This window comes from Phaenicophaeus curvirostris, chromosome 3 (genome assembly GCF_032191515.1).
Source record: "Phaenicophaeus curvirostris isolate KB17595 chromosome 3, BPBGC_Pcur_1.0, whole genome shotgun sequence".
Lineage (NCBI taxonomy): Eukaryota > Metazoa > Chordata > Aves > Cuculiformes > Cuculidae > Phaenicophaeus > Phaenicophaeus curvirostris.
In genome coordinates, this window is record NC_091394.1 from 45,230,210 (window position 1) to 45,245,195 (window position 14,986).

Consider the following 14,986-nt stretch of genomic DNA (forward strand, 5'->3'; position numbering starts at 1 on the left):
CATCTTTGACTTGAATTGCTGCTTGACACAAGTTTCTGCACATACTCCAACACCCTGTCTCTTCTGTTATCAAATCCTATCATTAGGATCTATATATTCAAATCACAGGCTTGTTAGTGTCATTTACTTAATGGAAGGTGGGGGTGAAGATTAGATATACCTGTCTCCGTATAGAAGATATTCAAAATCTTCTGGGCGGTTTAGAATAGATATTCATAGAATCATAGAATGGTTTGAGTTGAAAGGGACCTTAAAGATCACCTAATTCCAGCCCCCCTGCCATGGGCAGGGATGCCTCCCACCAGACCAGGCTGCCCAAGGCCCCATCCAACCTGGCCTTGAACACCTCCAGGGATGGGGCAGCCACAGCTTCCCTGGGCAACCTGTACCAGTGCCTCAACATCCTCACTGTGAAGAATTTCCTCCTTATGTCTAGTCCAAATCTTCCCCTCTCCAGCTTATAGACATTTCCCCTCATCCTATCACTACAAGCCTTTGTAAAAAGTCCCTCCCCAGCTTTCTTGTAGCCCCTTCAGGTACTGGAAGATTGCTATAAGGTCTCCTCAGAGCCTTCTCTTCTCCAGGCTGAACAACCCCAAGTCTCTTAGTATGGGAGGTGCTCCACCACCAATGTTTGTAATCCAATAAAAAAAATATAGTTTCATATTATAGATTGCCTACATATCCGAACAAAGTGATTTTCTTTCAGTAAAAGAAGGCTGTGGCTCCTATGCAACCAACTATATGCACATCAGCTAGGCAGCAGCACTTGAGAAAACAGTTCCTGATGTTCAGTTTACTACCTCAGTAATATAAAAATTGTCCAGTGGTTGCCTGGAAAATTTGTAAAAGGGCTGACTTACCTTCAAATTTGACCACCTAATCTCAGTAAGCAACATGACTCAATGTTCAGACATTGCCCTCCCAATTTGTAACTACTTCACCTGCAACTTATTACTGCATTTCATACCAAAGAGGAAGAAAAAAGCCACATAAATTTTGGGTGCAAACTGAAACACACGTTGAAAACTTCAGTCTTGGAGAAAATAAGGCCTGATCTCTTCTCTTTCGTAGCAAGAGGCAACAGAGAGGAAGGAGAGAGTTTCAGGAGCAGCTATTTAAAGACATTTCTCCTAACAAATAGGAACCAGCCTCACAGCCCCAGATCTTTGCTCCATATTAGTACAGGGTATGTCACCTACCAATAACCAGAGGCAAAGAACTCTTCCTTGCCTCTGCCAAAACCAGCTGCTAATAGCACCTTCTTTAAGCAGACTGCCCTTACAATTTGCCAGCTCACCCGCAGCCTTTGGGAACCTACCTTCAACAGCCTTCTAGACACAGGAGAACATGTGCCTTCTCCCAGTGCATCAAGGGAAGGGGGTGAGTTGAGATTTACTGGAATTTACTATTATTTGTTATCTACAATCCAATGTAGGTAATAAGTAGATGTAGATAATATACATCTACATGGACATTAAATGGCATCAAGGAGAGGTCTAGAATCCTTGAAACCAATGTTTTCATTTCCTGACTTGATGTGCAGAACTGAGTATGGACAACAAGAGGTTTGCATAAACTTCAATCCTTGTTAAGAAATTTTTCATCGAAGTATCATGTTTAATTCACTTCAATTAACAATGTTCTCATCCTCATTTCACATACTGTCTGGATGTAAAGTTTTCCTTAACACAGTAAACATCTGCACTTATCTTAAACAGCATCATATGAGGACCCACCTGGTGCCCCCTCTGTCACCCATGCAACTGAACTGAAGAGATAAGTGCAAGCACAGAACAATAAAAGCTAAGGCTGAGTTCTTTATCTGTGGATTTACTGTGTGCTGCTGTGAACTTACTGGGACTAAAGCTATCTGCACCAAACAGGCTCATAAATGGAAGACATTATCAGCACAACGTTGCATCCCTTTAGCAGCTGACTTCACCTCCTGTTGATTTCAGTAGGAATTTAAGTCCAGCAACTTCTAAAGCTGGTACCACTAGTGCCACAAAATTCAACTTTTAGGAAAAAAAGCCCTTACAAAGAGCAGAAGTGGGTTTTGTTACTATCGTTAAGGCACTTTCCTTTCTTCACCACAAAAATAACTAGGAAATAACTATATAACTGACTCACACAAGAAAGTTTTTATTCATTTAGTCAATTTTTTCTTATCTTCACCAAGCAACTGGAAACCAGAAATAGTTAAAAGCAAATCTCATCTGAAAAGCTGATGGAAACATTTAAATTGTAGTGCTAACCACGAAGTTTAGTACATTTAAGACCATTTCCTCAAGTAACAAGTATAGCCAGGGCAGAAAAGATTTGGTATTTCCCTCCAAAACAGGAAAAGACTGAGCCACACTGAAGGTGAAGAGTCCTTCTCAGGACACACTGTTTGGATACTAAAAATGCTTTTCATGTTGCAGATGGACTGTTTGGAACCATATGAGCCTGCATCCAAAGTTCCTACAGACCCCACATATGGCAAAACAATAGGTACCGGGATTTTGGACATCTCAAGTGCACCACAAGATCCTACCAGACCTTCCCCTTCAGACCTGTGACAGACTGTTCTTTACTGGTTGAAAGATAACTGCTTAATTTTAAAGAACGACTCTGCAGGTTCAGCTGGACAAAATTACATCTTTAAAAGAAGAAAAAAGGAAACTGAAAGCTAAAACCAAGGGAGAGGTGGTGGGTGGTTTTCAACCCATCTTATTATTTCATATGTATTACTCCTTTTGCTGTTTTGCTCTGTGCGGTTTTCTGTTTCCTAATTCTCAGCTTCTCTTTCCCTTGCTTCTTCTCTGACTTTAACCCCCCACGCCATGTTCCTCATTCTCTCCCACTGGTCCCCCACAACGCTCCTCTAATGCTGTCCCTCAGTTTCAGTCCTCACTTCCTCCAAGAAAGCTTTATCACTTTGTTCCTTCAAATCTCCTCTATGCCAGTTTTACACCCCTTTTCTACTGGTTATCACTTAAGCTATTCCTGAAAAACTCTGTAGAGCTACCACTGGCCTTCAGACAAACTTCTTTATTTGGACTTAGTCAATTAGGACCAAAGGTTAATTCTCCCTCAGCCTTTCTCCCACTGGCCTAAAGGAGAAAGCAAATCTGGCCACAAAACTCTGCATCAGCTTAACAACTGCTGAAACAAAGCACCATCTCCAAAGAGGCTACCAAATGCTGAAAAACAGAGGTAGAACTGAGCTACTTTAACTGCTCTTAATGTTAAATGACAGGAGTCACTCAACAGCTGTGTTATCTCAAATACTCAATTTACATAAACTTTTTATCTTTGTCATCCACACAGTATTGCATTCAGCTGTGTAGAATTCAATTTAGCCCCTTAAGCAAAGGTTGAACCACATACGACACACTGGTGAAGAGGAATTACCCCAATGCTTAGAATCAAACACATACTTGAGGATGCTACTCAAATTAGAGTTCTAGTAACATAATCTTAGCTCAGCAATTTGTGTTATCTGGTTTTATACAACCATCATTTTTGTCACATAAAATATTTTCCAATTGTCTGTCTAATCATTTACTCTTTTCAAGCACACCCTGCAGGAAAAGAAAATAAAGAAAAATATCCAAGGGGGAAAAAATAAATGTCAAAGGACAGAACAATTGACTCTGAAGTCTACTTACATAAACTATATTCTGCTGCTGGAGTCATAACAATTGAAGACATTAAATGTTTAATTCCTTCATTGAGATCCAAGCACGTTAAGACAAAAGCCAAGCCCAACTCTCCTTGAATTTTCTACAAGAGCATTATCCAAAACAAATTAAAAATCTGACTTAAGGGGTAACGCAAGAAAAAAAGAAACATGTTTGTAGCACACTCAATAACAGAATATCCTAAGAGTATGATTGTGTGCATAGTATTGTGAAGGTTGAAGTCATCATGATTATGCATCATGAAGAATTTTTGACCTAAATGTGGTTGGAAGCTTACTATTCATATCAGCTTTAACAAGATACAATGCAAGTGTTGATTGTATGACTCTTAAAATGGACCTATTTATATTCAGTACAACAGGGAAAAGCAAAAAAAAAAAGGAAAAAAGAGATAGTGGGTTTCCTATTCAACAAAGGAAAAACTTTTTTTTCTCATTTCCCAAATCCCTCCAGGAATTAACCAACTGCCAGATTTATCCAGCCACAAAGTGGAAGTGTGCCCTTACAGGCTGGTAATGGTGTGTATCAGTCAGTGTTGGCTTTTTTTAAATTAACAAAGGCTGTCTGAAGCAAACAAACACAGTATTTGCTTCCACAGACAGCAGAAGCTGCTTGGGATTAGAACTGTGACTGCGAATGGACAAACGCTTCAAATTTTTCAGCTGTAATATGCTTCTAACTCTTAAGCAACTAATCATAGCAATAATCCACTTCGTCCTCCTTAAATCAGGTAGTTAAAATGGAATTAAAAGTCCAAGGAGCCAAGCTGAGCCTTAATGTGACTCCACACCAAATTCAAGGGAGTCCTTTCAGGGATGCTTTTCACATTAGTCTTTGAGTGGCCTGGTGATTCCTACTCCACCTTCTCTGCACTGGCACACACTAGATGTTGACCAAACACCTAAGGATTCCTCTTCTGCTGCTGAATTCCCAGTACCAGCCTCACAAGCAGAAAACGGGCACATCTGGAGAACACACACAACAGCAATGCTGGAGATGAGGTCCCAGCTACTAATTCCACGCACAAGACAGAAAAGGTTAATGCTACTCCAATGTCCATCGCATCTCTTGGGTCACCAGTGAGCATGGGAAGATATGCAAATGACTTCAGACAACCCACTGCCCAGATGCACAGCTTCGCTGACGAACATTAAACCCTATGAACAGTTACTGTTCCATTTGCTGGAGAATTAAAAGGGCCAAAAAGAGAGTGTTTCAAAATTAAATCTCACTGTGCCTCTGTAGATAGGCTTTAAAGTAAAGGAAGATCTGCCTCAGAGAGTCCCTGCTAGAGCCTGATACTTATCATTTTAAAAGATTGCCCTTACAGTTTTTTATAATCCCCTGCCGGTGTTTCTGGCAGAGGCTGACTGGTCCAACCAGGACACTCGATGACGTCTGCAGCATCCGGTCGCTCTGCTGACAGAGGAGGAAACAATATCTTGGGGACAGAAAGTATTTAGTAGCCGGATTTCATGCACATGTACTTCCACATGTTGCCCAAGTAAGAACATAGTCTGTTCAAAACAAATAGCAAAACCATAACTGCTCTACCCTCTCCTCCAAGAAACATAAAAAACACACACTAACCAGCATTTATGTTTAAAAATAGCCAGGCAAAAATAAAAAGCATTTGTTCCACTGCCTGCTGTTCAGCTTTCATGATCAGCATTGCGAGGCTGGAGACCGTAAATCAAACCGCTGGCATTTGCTTACACAAAGCTGTCCTCTGAGCCAGCCTCCCATCCACCTCCACTGGCGGCTTTCTCAAGCTTGGATTTGTCTTCTTGCGGTAGTGTTCAAAGCTGCAAGCGTTCACAGGAAGGGTGTATAAGATGTTTCAGAAGAAAACTGGAACATGTCCCTTTCCTGGCGTATTACAAGTTAAGCCGAGGTGGAATTTTAAAAATTTCCTTTCACTTTGACCCTTAGACCATTACCCAATCTCTACAAGGTACGTAGAGAGAAGAAAAACAATTTAATGGGAACAAAAATATATTTTATTCTCATTTACTTTGAGAGTGTGTGCCCCACAGCAGCTCTCACGCGCCTTCTGGCAAGGTGCTGCGGAGTTATATTCACACGAGCTGCCGCCAGGCTACAAATGAAAGGTAGTGGGGGGCACAACAAGCCCTGACATGGAGCAGAGCACTGAAGGCTTGCTCTGCCCTGTCCAAAAACTTGTGGGATGATCTAACCCATGGCTGTGATCAGCACTGGATGGAGGCAGGATTTTTTTTAACCCCTTTATATTGCAGCCAATTACCCAAAGGAAGTGGAGGGGAGAAAATAAACCACCTTAAATGTGCTGTAAAGATTAGTAAGCTAAGCATTTAGAAATACCAGGCCATGTAAACTAGAAAGAAAAGACCAGACTGCACACTATCTCATAGTAGTTTTCAGAGGGAAAGACGATCAGAGCAAGAAACTCCCGGGAAGATAGGAAGCAGCAAGCTACTGCCTGAACTGCCCAAGGACGAACTATCCCCATCCATGCCCTCACAGTTTTCCCTGCAGGAAGTTCCAGGGACATCATAATGACCCACAGCTGAGATCTTTGGCCATATTCAGAGGGCTGCACACTATTTTTGTGCCAGCCACTGCAGGTCCAACTCACCTATCATAGAACCACTAGGTTGGAAAGGACCCACTGGATCATCGAGTGCAACCGTTCCTATCAACCACTAAACCATGTCCCTCGGCACCTCATCCACCCGTCCCTTAAACACCTCCAGGGATGGTGACTCAACCACCTCCCTGGGCAGCCTGTTGCAGTGCCCAATGACCCTTTCTGTGAAAAAAAACCTATGGGGCTGCAGGGCTGGTGGGAAACAGCTGAAGCCATGACTCGCACTAGGAAGCTCTTGGCTATTAGCCCACATGCTAGCGTCCATGGCACGGTCAAGGAAACCAAGGAGCAGAAGAGGGACTAGGAAGATACTGAACTGACATATGCTGCCAGCTCTAGAGGCAGCAAATGATTGTTGAACTGAAAACGAGATCCTTGGCATTCCCAGGATAAGCTCCATAAACAAATGAAACCAACTCTAAGAAAGACTGAAACACCTGGCAGGTAGGCTCCCAGTTTAGCCAGGGCAAATGCATTTGTTCCCTTTGATGTCAGGATCCAGTAGATCAGACCAGATGAACTCTCCCCTCATTTCCCAACCATATTTCCCAATCCTTTTGGAGTGTATTTCTGTGTATCCACATGTTGGGCACACAGCTGGCCCCAGAAGTGCCTTAGGAATACTACAAGCAGAGGCCACAAATCTCCATGTGGAGGTGGAGATGACGGCAAGGCAGTTGAACTAAAACTCCAAACTACAGCCCCCCCATCAACAGAGGTTCATGAATCACTGAAGCTGAGGAGAAAAAAGTTGTCCTGCACTCAACAGCTTGTTTTCTGAGGCAGCACCTGAACCATAGGGAAGGTGGGGTCAACAGTGCAAACCTGCTAAAGCCAGCTGTGTTCTCTTTCAATGCACCTCTTGGTCTTACCCCTCAAAACCAAGGAGTAGGAAAGCAAGAAAACAGTGCCTGCCTTGATCTCACCTGAGCAGGGACACACTCAGGAAATACAATGATCAACACAGTCCCTGGAGGGTCCAACAGCCCTGATGACTGGACAAATGGCATTTGGAAGAAGGAGCGGAAGGCAGACAAAAGAAAAAGTGGGTGTTTGATGACAACTAGAGCAGAGCTGTGGCTCCAGCCTCCCTGGAAGTGCTTCTTTCAACAAGGAGGAACTTCAGAAAGAATATGTCTAATCAGCCTGCACGCCTGCAGAGTCCACAGCATCCACATACTCAGCTCAGACCCAACCCAACATTAGCAAAATTCAACAGCACTGTAATTTATAAACACTGCCTCATGGAAAAGCACTGCAGGTCCAGAAGCTTTTGCCCATGACCAACTCAGCTAATGCCTATTTTACCACTTCCTTAAACTGCGCTCTTAACTCCAACACATGCTATCAATAAGGCAAACTGTCACCTTAGAAACAAGTCGTACCATCAACCAGAGTCTCAGAAAACATACTTTAAATGTAAATTAAAAAATAGCCTTTGAATATGGCATGACTTAAGCCAGTTAAAAGGAATTGCCTGATGAGAATGACAGGGTTTTTCCTTCCCCCCCAAGATTTCTCACATGCAGAGTTTCTGGTTGCTTCATACAATCTGCCTCAGCACAAAGTACAGCTAGAACTGCATTCATCCATGTTAACAAAGAAATAGAATTTATCACCAACTGAACTTCCTTATTTTCACAGAAAGAAAGAATTTACTTTTTTTTTGTATGAATTACTCTAAAACAAGACACTTCACAATTTTTCAACCAATACTAAGAAGTAAAAAAATACTGAAGCCAAGGGGCTGGAAAACCTAACAAAAAAAAACCCCACACTATAAGCAAAAGAAATAAATACAATTTGAGAGACAGTAAAACTACAACCTGCACATAATTTATGGATGACAACCACTACAGGGTCTCAGGCAAGTTATAAGCAGCGCATGGCAGATGAGAGCAGTGGATCGGAGCTGATCACATGCAGCAATAGGCACCAGCCACAGGGTATTCTTTTGCTTCCCAGTTGATGAGTAATAATGAGCTTCCCCTTCACAGGCTTTGCAGCTACTGCAAGTAAAACCTGTTTTAAGTCCTGCCTTCTGCTCATGTTTTCCTAAACGGATGTTCAGGTCATAACTCAGTCTACTCACTTTTCTAAGCAATCCCACACAAAACATTGGGAAGATATAAGTAAATAAAAAGGTTTTGTAGATACATAAGCAAGCAGTAAGGCCAAGGTCAATATGTAATCCTGAGTTATGCTAAATTCTGATAAATTGTTTACCCACATACTTAATGTCTATGTTGCAAAGATCTCATTGTAGCCATTTAAATACTTCATAGATTATAGGAAAAGGCTAGTTTAGACTTCTGAACATATCTGTTTGTTGTTTTTTTTAAAAAAAAAAAGAACCCTCAAATAACCACAGTCCCAGTGTTCTTCAGCCTGCTGGTAGACCATTCTTTTGAATGGCAAAGCAGGGCAATGGAGTATGGAAGTACTATGTGCACACTTAAGTGCAAACTTCAGAGTATCCCTCAGCAGGGAAGAATATTGAGAATACCATTTCCCAAGGAAATGAGGCATACGTAGTCACACTAACCATGTCTGGCTGTCTGCCTTTCAGTTCCCTGTGGACTTAAAATCACTGTCCAGCTTTACATGTGATTTGATGTTTCACTACAATGCAAAGAACGAAGTGGCTAGGAGAGAGACACAGATAGACTGTGTGGAGTCCTTTGACAGAAAGGCTCTGACAATCAACATTTCACACCAGTGACTCCACATGATAGACAGCCGTGGAAACCCATGATTCAGAAATTTATCTCACGATAGCGCTGCTTGTTTACATAATACAACATGAATGAATAAGTAGACGATGACGAACTGTTATCATGAAAAAAAGAAATTGCTCATCAGTCTCTGTTCTTCTCTCAGACAGATATTTTGTGCACAGAATTTTCGAAGGTGTACAATTACTTCCTCAGTAAAATATTCTTCTTTTCATGACGATCTTTGTTGTCTGCAGTACTTTGGTCCCTCTTGTTCTGGTTTAGGCTACAGCACCGCAGCTGTTGATGCATGCACTGCTTCTGCACCTGTGTAGCCTTACTGTCTTCAGTAGGATGTTCATCTTAACACTTAGACACTCCTGGCATGTATCCAGTGAGAAGAAAGGTCCTTAACTGGTAAAACCCATCCAGGGATGCATTTTTGGTTTTGGCATATTTAGGCACTAAGAGCATTAATAATGACAAACAGCATCAAAAGAGAAATAAAATTGTTGTCTTTATAAACACCAACACAAACTGAAAGATTTTCTGTCGTACACGTCCAGCATAATGGTTACTTAAAGAGGAAGAGTGGATATTTAAGCTTTGCACTGAAAGGCCTGACACATACATACGGTCTGCTACAGGAATTTGTTCTCCATCCAACAGAATCAGCTCTTTACATTATCATGGCATGAAGATAGGAAAAAAAGAGATTTTCTCAGGAAAGCTATTATCATATTCCAAATTACTTTAAATATCAAACAATTCTGAGCTCAATTCCACAGCCTGCACATGCCCACAATGCACATGGAGGTGCACAACATTGTCAAAGGTAATAAACCGCTCTCCATACCTAGCAACTGCAATTCAGTTGTGGAGAAACTCATGAGGAAACCTCCTTCTCCTCCACACAGGAAATGTCACTCCTTTTACAAATTTAGGCTCACCAGCTTCAGACAGTATATTCAGACTATATGCTAGCAAAACGCATGCCAGGAAGTGTCTTCTTATGAGCAAAAAAACGGAAACACAAACAGGAGGGTGAAGAAATGAAGACTCAGGCAAGGAAGGTGTAGGTGCTATGTTTGGGAAAAACTTTCTACAGTAAAGAGCAGTTAGGTTCTGGGACGTTATCCTGGGGAAAAGATAAACTTTGATAGGGAGGGGTTTTTTTTTAGGAACAGGTGAGACAAATATGTCAGGAAAGTAATGAGCAGCTGTAGAGCCAAGGGATGACCTCTGAGTCTCTTCCAATCCTAACTCCATTGGTCCTACAACGAACAGTCACAACATAAAAATCTAATAAACACACACAAATGGAAAGGAGTAATGGAGGTCACTTTAGATGGTAGTTAACAAGCCACCTCCTAAAGTCTCCCTGAAGGGCTGTCAAAGTTTCCTCAGGAAGTGACAAAGACAAGAAATTCTGCCTTAGTCCTAAACCTGGCAATCTCTTCCATGGTTGGAACACACAATTATGTCAGGACTTGGCAGAGAGCTATAAATCACTCCTCCAGCCTGCATAAAGAAAATGTTGGGAGCCAAGACACATGGCACTCAGCAGCCACAGCCAGATTAGGAAACCTGGCAGCTCTTCCCAGTTGCACATCCAGCACCGAAGCGCAGCTCAGGAACACACCAGCTGCTCTCTGCCCCTCTTTCCTCAAGAGGGTGCCCACTCAGGACAGAAACATCGTGCAAGCCGAACAGGATCTGCACTCCATTTCACTGCATAAACTGACCCGCAGCTAAAACTTGCTCAGTACCAGAAGGAAGTGTTCTCTAACACAGAGACAACTGCTGTGAACAAAGAACAGGCTGGACCCAGAGACCAAGAAGAGTTTGGAATGACAAGACAGGACTTGGGAGTAGTTGCTCAAGTGTTGGCACTTATGACGATGAGCACGTTCCACATACAGACACCTTGCTGCTCAGCAGCAATCATTTACTGGGTGAAGTAGTTTAGGAGCAGGCTTGAGACCACTTGTACGACAACATACTCGAGAGCTATTAAAGTCGTAGCTCCATAGCTTTTACACCCAAGGCTGTATGGCGCTGCACAATTAGGCAGGCATCCTCTTGCTGCCTGCCCACCAGCAAGCTGGAACAACCTCTCCTCAAGGAGCACTGCCTTCCCAAATTCATGAACAACAAAGCTCTGCTGCCATCAACAACGCCTTCTAAACTGACCCCAGCTAGCCTTGAGCTGCCCCAAATTTCCTGTCATTTTCTTGCTAGTGTATCCTTCAAGTCTACAAACTCCACAACCAGCCCTCGAGGCCGCTCCAGATCTCTCCCATCACACCCACAGACAGTTTTAAAAACCATAAGACACTCTGGAGGCGGAGGAAGTAAAGCACAGATATACAAATCCCTATTTTGTTAGACTTATGCTGAAAATTACAGGCCAGGTTCCCTCCTGGCAACGCAGGGTGACATCCAGGGGCCAATAGCTTACTCCCCATGTCTGGCAACAGCTCCAGGACAAACAGTAGCCCTGGAGTACTGTGCTAGCTCATGCAGGCCGGCAGCATGGAGCACAGCTCCGGCTACTCTCTTCCTCTCTTCTCACCCTCCCGTCTAGACCCTCTACAGCTCAGAGGGGCCTTCAGGGCTTGTGGAGAAGCTGGCTTTGCCAATGTTATGCCAGCTGCAAATTTTTTCTCATTGGGGAATTGCGATCTGGCAGGAACAGCCCAAGTCCATGCCCTTTGCACAGCTGAGGGCCACAGACCCGCAGTGATCCTCCTGTCTGATTTGGAGGTGTAGCCTAGGGCTTTGTTCAGAAGCAGAGAGGGATACAGATAGGACTGTGATATGCTAGATTGGACTGCCAGGGGACCCACTAGATACAAATGCAGATTACCTTACCAAATCCAGGACCTACAGAAAAGACAACTGTTAAAATTCCTTTTGGTAGATCTGAAAATGTATTTTCGAGTTGCCCTCTAGTTTTCAAGTGGATCAGAAGATTAAGGCCTGCATTTGTTCACACAGACAGGTATAGTTTCCCTCTTCTTGAAATCTGTCTGAGCTTCCCAAGGGGATTTGTTATAAGAAGGATTCCTCACTTTTGGGAAAACGGTGTCAGCCTCCATGGTAAATGAGATGTTTATGATCAGAACTAGATGTTTTTCTAGGATTACACCCTATTAAAACTCAGGAAGGAACACCTCACTAGCGACTGAACAACTATAACTACAGACACAGTAGTTCCCACCACCACACTATCATTTTAATGAACCTACAGAGTAACTGCATACTTTTAGTAATACAGAGCTACTTCATAGGTTTCTTTTCCTGTCTTTAAAAGAAGTAAACAATTGCCTTGCAAAATCCCCAGTACAGTTTAATGTTACAAAACAACAGCTAATAATGGGTAAGAGGAATGTCATTCCGCAAGACACTTCATCACTATAACATTACACGATTTTCTGCTGGGTTAGAAAAATAAAGACACATCCACATATTCTACCACAGACTCCTCAGGTCTGTATAAACCACATTTATTTTGTCTCTATGCCATTTGCAAAAGCTGAAGGCAGGAATTCTTACCAGGAAAGAAGGGATGGTCACTGCCAAATACTTTGGGTTGAACTCCCCAGTGCCCTGGCACTTGCTCCAGGGCAAGGTACTAACTCCGTCTGGCATAAACACCAACAAAGACCGGAGAGAAGTGGAGCGCCTGGATCTGCTTTTTATACGTTCAACTCACTTCTAGGGCACGAAAGAAAAGTCACGCTACAACGACTTCATTCATGCAGCTCTTGGGAATGTTTATGGAGCTACGGACCTAAAAAGCAGCCTAACTCCCACCCGATAATTTGAGATGTTTTATTCGTGGCGGGGGCGGGGGGTAACTAACAAGCAAAGTAGCGATGCTGTGATCTCTATCTGCCGTGAGGGACCGGCTCTGTCCTCCCAGCAGCGCCGGGAACGACTCGGGGAGCGCCTTTTGCTGGGAAGCTGCAGCGCGCAGGGCAACGAGGGGGCGCGGGGCTGCGAAGCTCAACAAAAGAAGGAAAAGCGGCGGCAGAAGGGCCATTCCTGCAAGGAGCCGAGCCAAACGAGCTCGGGATAAACCCCAGCGAGCAATTCAGCAAAGCCCGGGAGAAGGAGCCACCCCCGAGCCCGTCCCGGCTGGCCGCTGGTCTCGCTCCCCAGCATCGCTGCAGGGGCAGACAGGGACAAGACCCCACGGCCTCTCGCAGGGACAGAGGCCACCGAAACCCTCCTGGACCCCTCTCGGGGTTCCGGCACACGATGGAGACCCGCTCTGGAGCCGCCAGCCGACCCCCCACTCCATCCAGGGGCAGCCGGCACCTCCGGCTTGGGAAAAGGAAGCCCCTCGCTTCTCCCCCCTCCGACCCGTTGCGCCCTTCTGACTTTTTATTAAAAGTTCAAAACCAAGACAAAAAAAAAAAAAAACACCACAACAAAAAAATCCCACTAATTCTTCCCTCCTCGCCCCCCAGAGGCCGGTGCGCGGCTGCCAAGTCTCGGCGTGGAGGAATTCCAACCCGGGACGGGGAGAAGCGAGAGGGGAGAAGCGGGGGGGGGGGGGGGGGGTGGAAGCATTCCCGGGTTTTGTTATTTTTTTTAGCGAGGACCCCATCTCCTTCAGCGGGGCGGGACGGAAAAGAGGTGAAGCGCCCCACCGTCCCCTGCTCCCCCCTGCCCGGTCCCCTCTACTCACTCCAAGCAGACACACTTTGAGCTCGCGTATCGCCATCATCTGCCCCGGCGCCGCCGCGGCCCCCGCCCCGCCCCGCCCCGCAGAGCCGCCCCCGCAGCCGGGGGAGGGGACGCAAAGGTGGGGAAGGGCTTCCAATCGCATCGTCCCGACGCCCCGTGGGGGGCGTCGGGACGATGCGATTGGGAGCCCTTCCCCACCTGAAGTGCCTCGTCTTGGAATCATAGAATAGTTTTGCTTGGAAGGGAGCTGAAAGATCATCTAGTGCCAAGCCCCCTGCCATGGGCAGGGACACCTCCCACTAGATCAGGTTACTCAAGGCCCCATCCAACCTGGCCCTCAACACCTCCAGGGATGGGGCAGCCATAATCTCCCTTGGTAACCTGTGCCAGTGCCTCAGCACTCTCATGGCGAAGAAATTCTTCCTAATGTCTAGCCTAAATCTGCCCCTCTCCAGTTTATACCCGTTCCCCCTTGTCCTATCACCACAAGCCTTTATGAATAGTCCCTCTCCAGCTTTTTTGTAAGGCCCTTTCAGGTACTGGAAGGTCATTATAAGATCATCACGTAGCCTTCTCTTCTCCACGCTGAACAAGCCCAACTCTCTCAGCCTCTCCTCATATGGGAGGTGCTCCAGCCCTCTAATTGTCCTTGTAGCCCTCCTCTGGACGGTTCCAACAGCTCCATATCCTTCTTATGTTGAGGATTCCAGAACTGGACACAGTACTCCAGGTGAGGTCTCACAAGAGAGGAACAGAGGGGCAGAGTCACCTCCTTCGCCCTGTTGGCCACACTTGCTGCAGGACACAGTTGGCCTCCTGGGCTGCAAGCACACATCGCCAGCTCACGTCAAACTTCTCAGATCTTCATCTTTTTGAACGCCTCCAGGGATGCTGACACCACCACTGCTCCCGGCAGCCTGTTTTTCCCAATACCCAATCTAAACCTGCCCTGATGCAACTTGAGGCCATCTCCTCTCGTCCTATCACTTGTAACTTGGGAGAAGAGAACGACACCCTCCTCTCTACAACCTCCTTTCAGGTAGTTGTAGAGGGTGGCAAGATCTCCCTTAAGCCTCCTCTTCTCCAGACTAAACAACCCCAGCTCTCTCAGCTGCTCCTCGTAAGACTTGTTCTCCAGACCCTTCGCCAGCTTCGTTGCTCTTCTCTGGACACGCTCCAGGACCTCAATGTCCTTCTTGTTCTGAGGCCCCCAAAACTGAACACAGTACTCCAGGTGTGCCGGACTGCACATGTGC

The 14,986-nt window shown here is 45.0% G+C and overlaps 1 protein-coding gene across 2 annotated transcripts in view; it reads right to left on the bottom strand.

Annotated features, from left to right (window-relative positions):
- RAB31 (RAB31, member RAS oncogene family) overlaps positions 1–13,806 on the bottom strand; it is a 65,728-nt gene extending 51,922 nt beyond the window's left edge. The window contains exon 1 of one of the 2 annotated variants that reach the window (XM_069853843.1): positions 13,747–13,793. In XM_069853843.1, coding sequence (XP_069709944.1) covers positions 13,747–13,770 — 24 coding nt within the window. In that variant the 5' untranslated portion in view covers positions 13,771–13,793. Of the gene's footprint in view, positions 1–13,731 lie in introns of both variants that reach the window. The other variant, XM_069853842.1, reaches the window with a different exon arrangement.
- Positions 13,807–14,986: the final 1,180 nt, after the last annotated feature.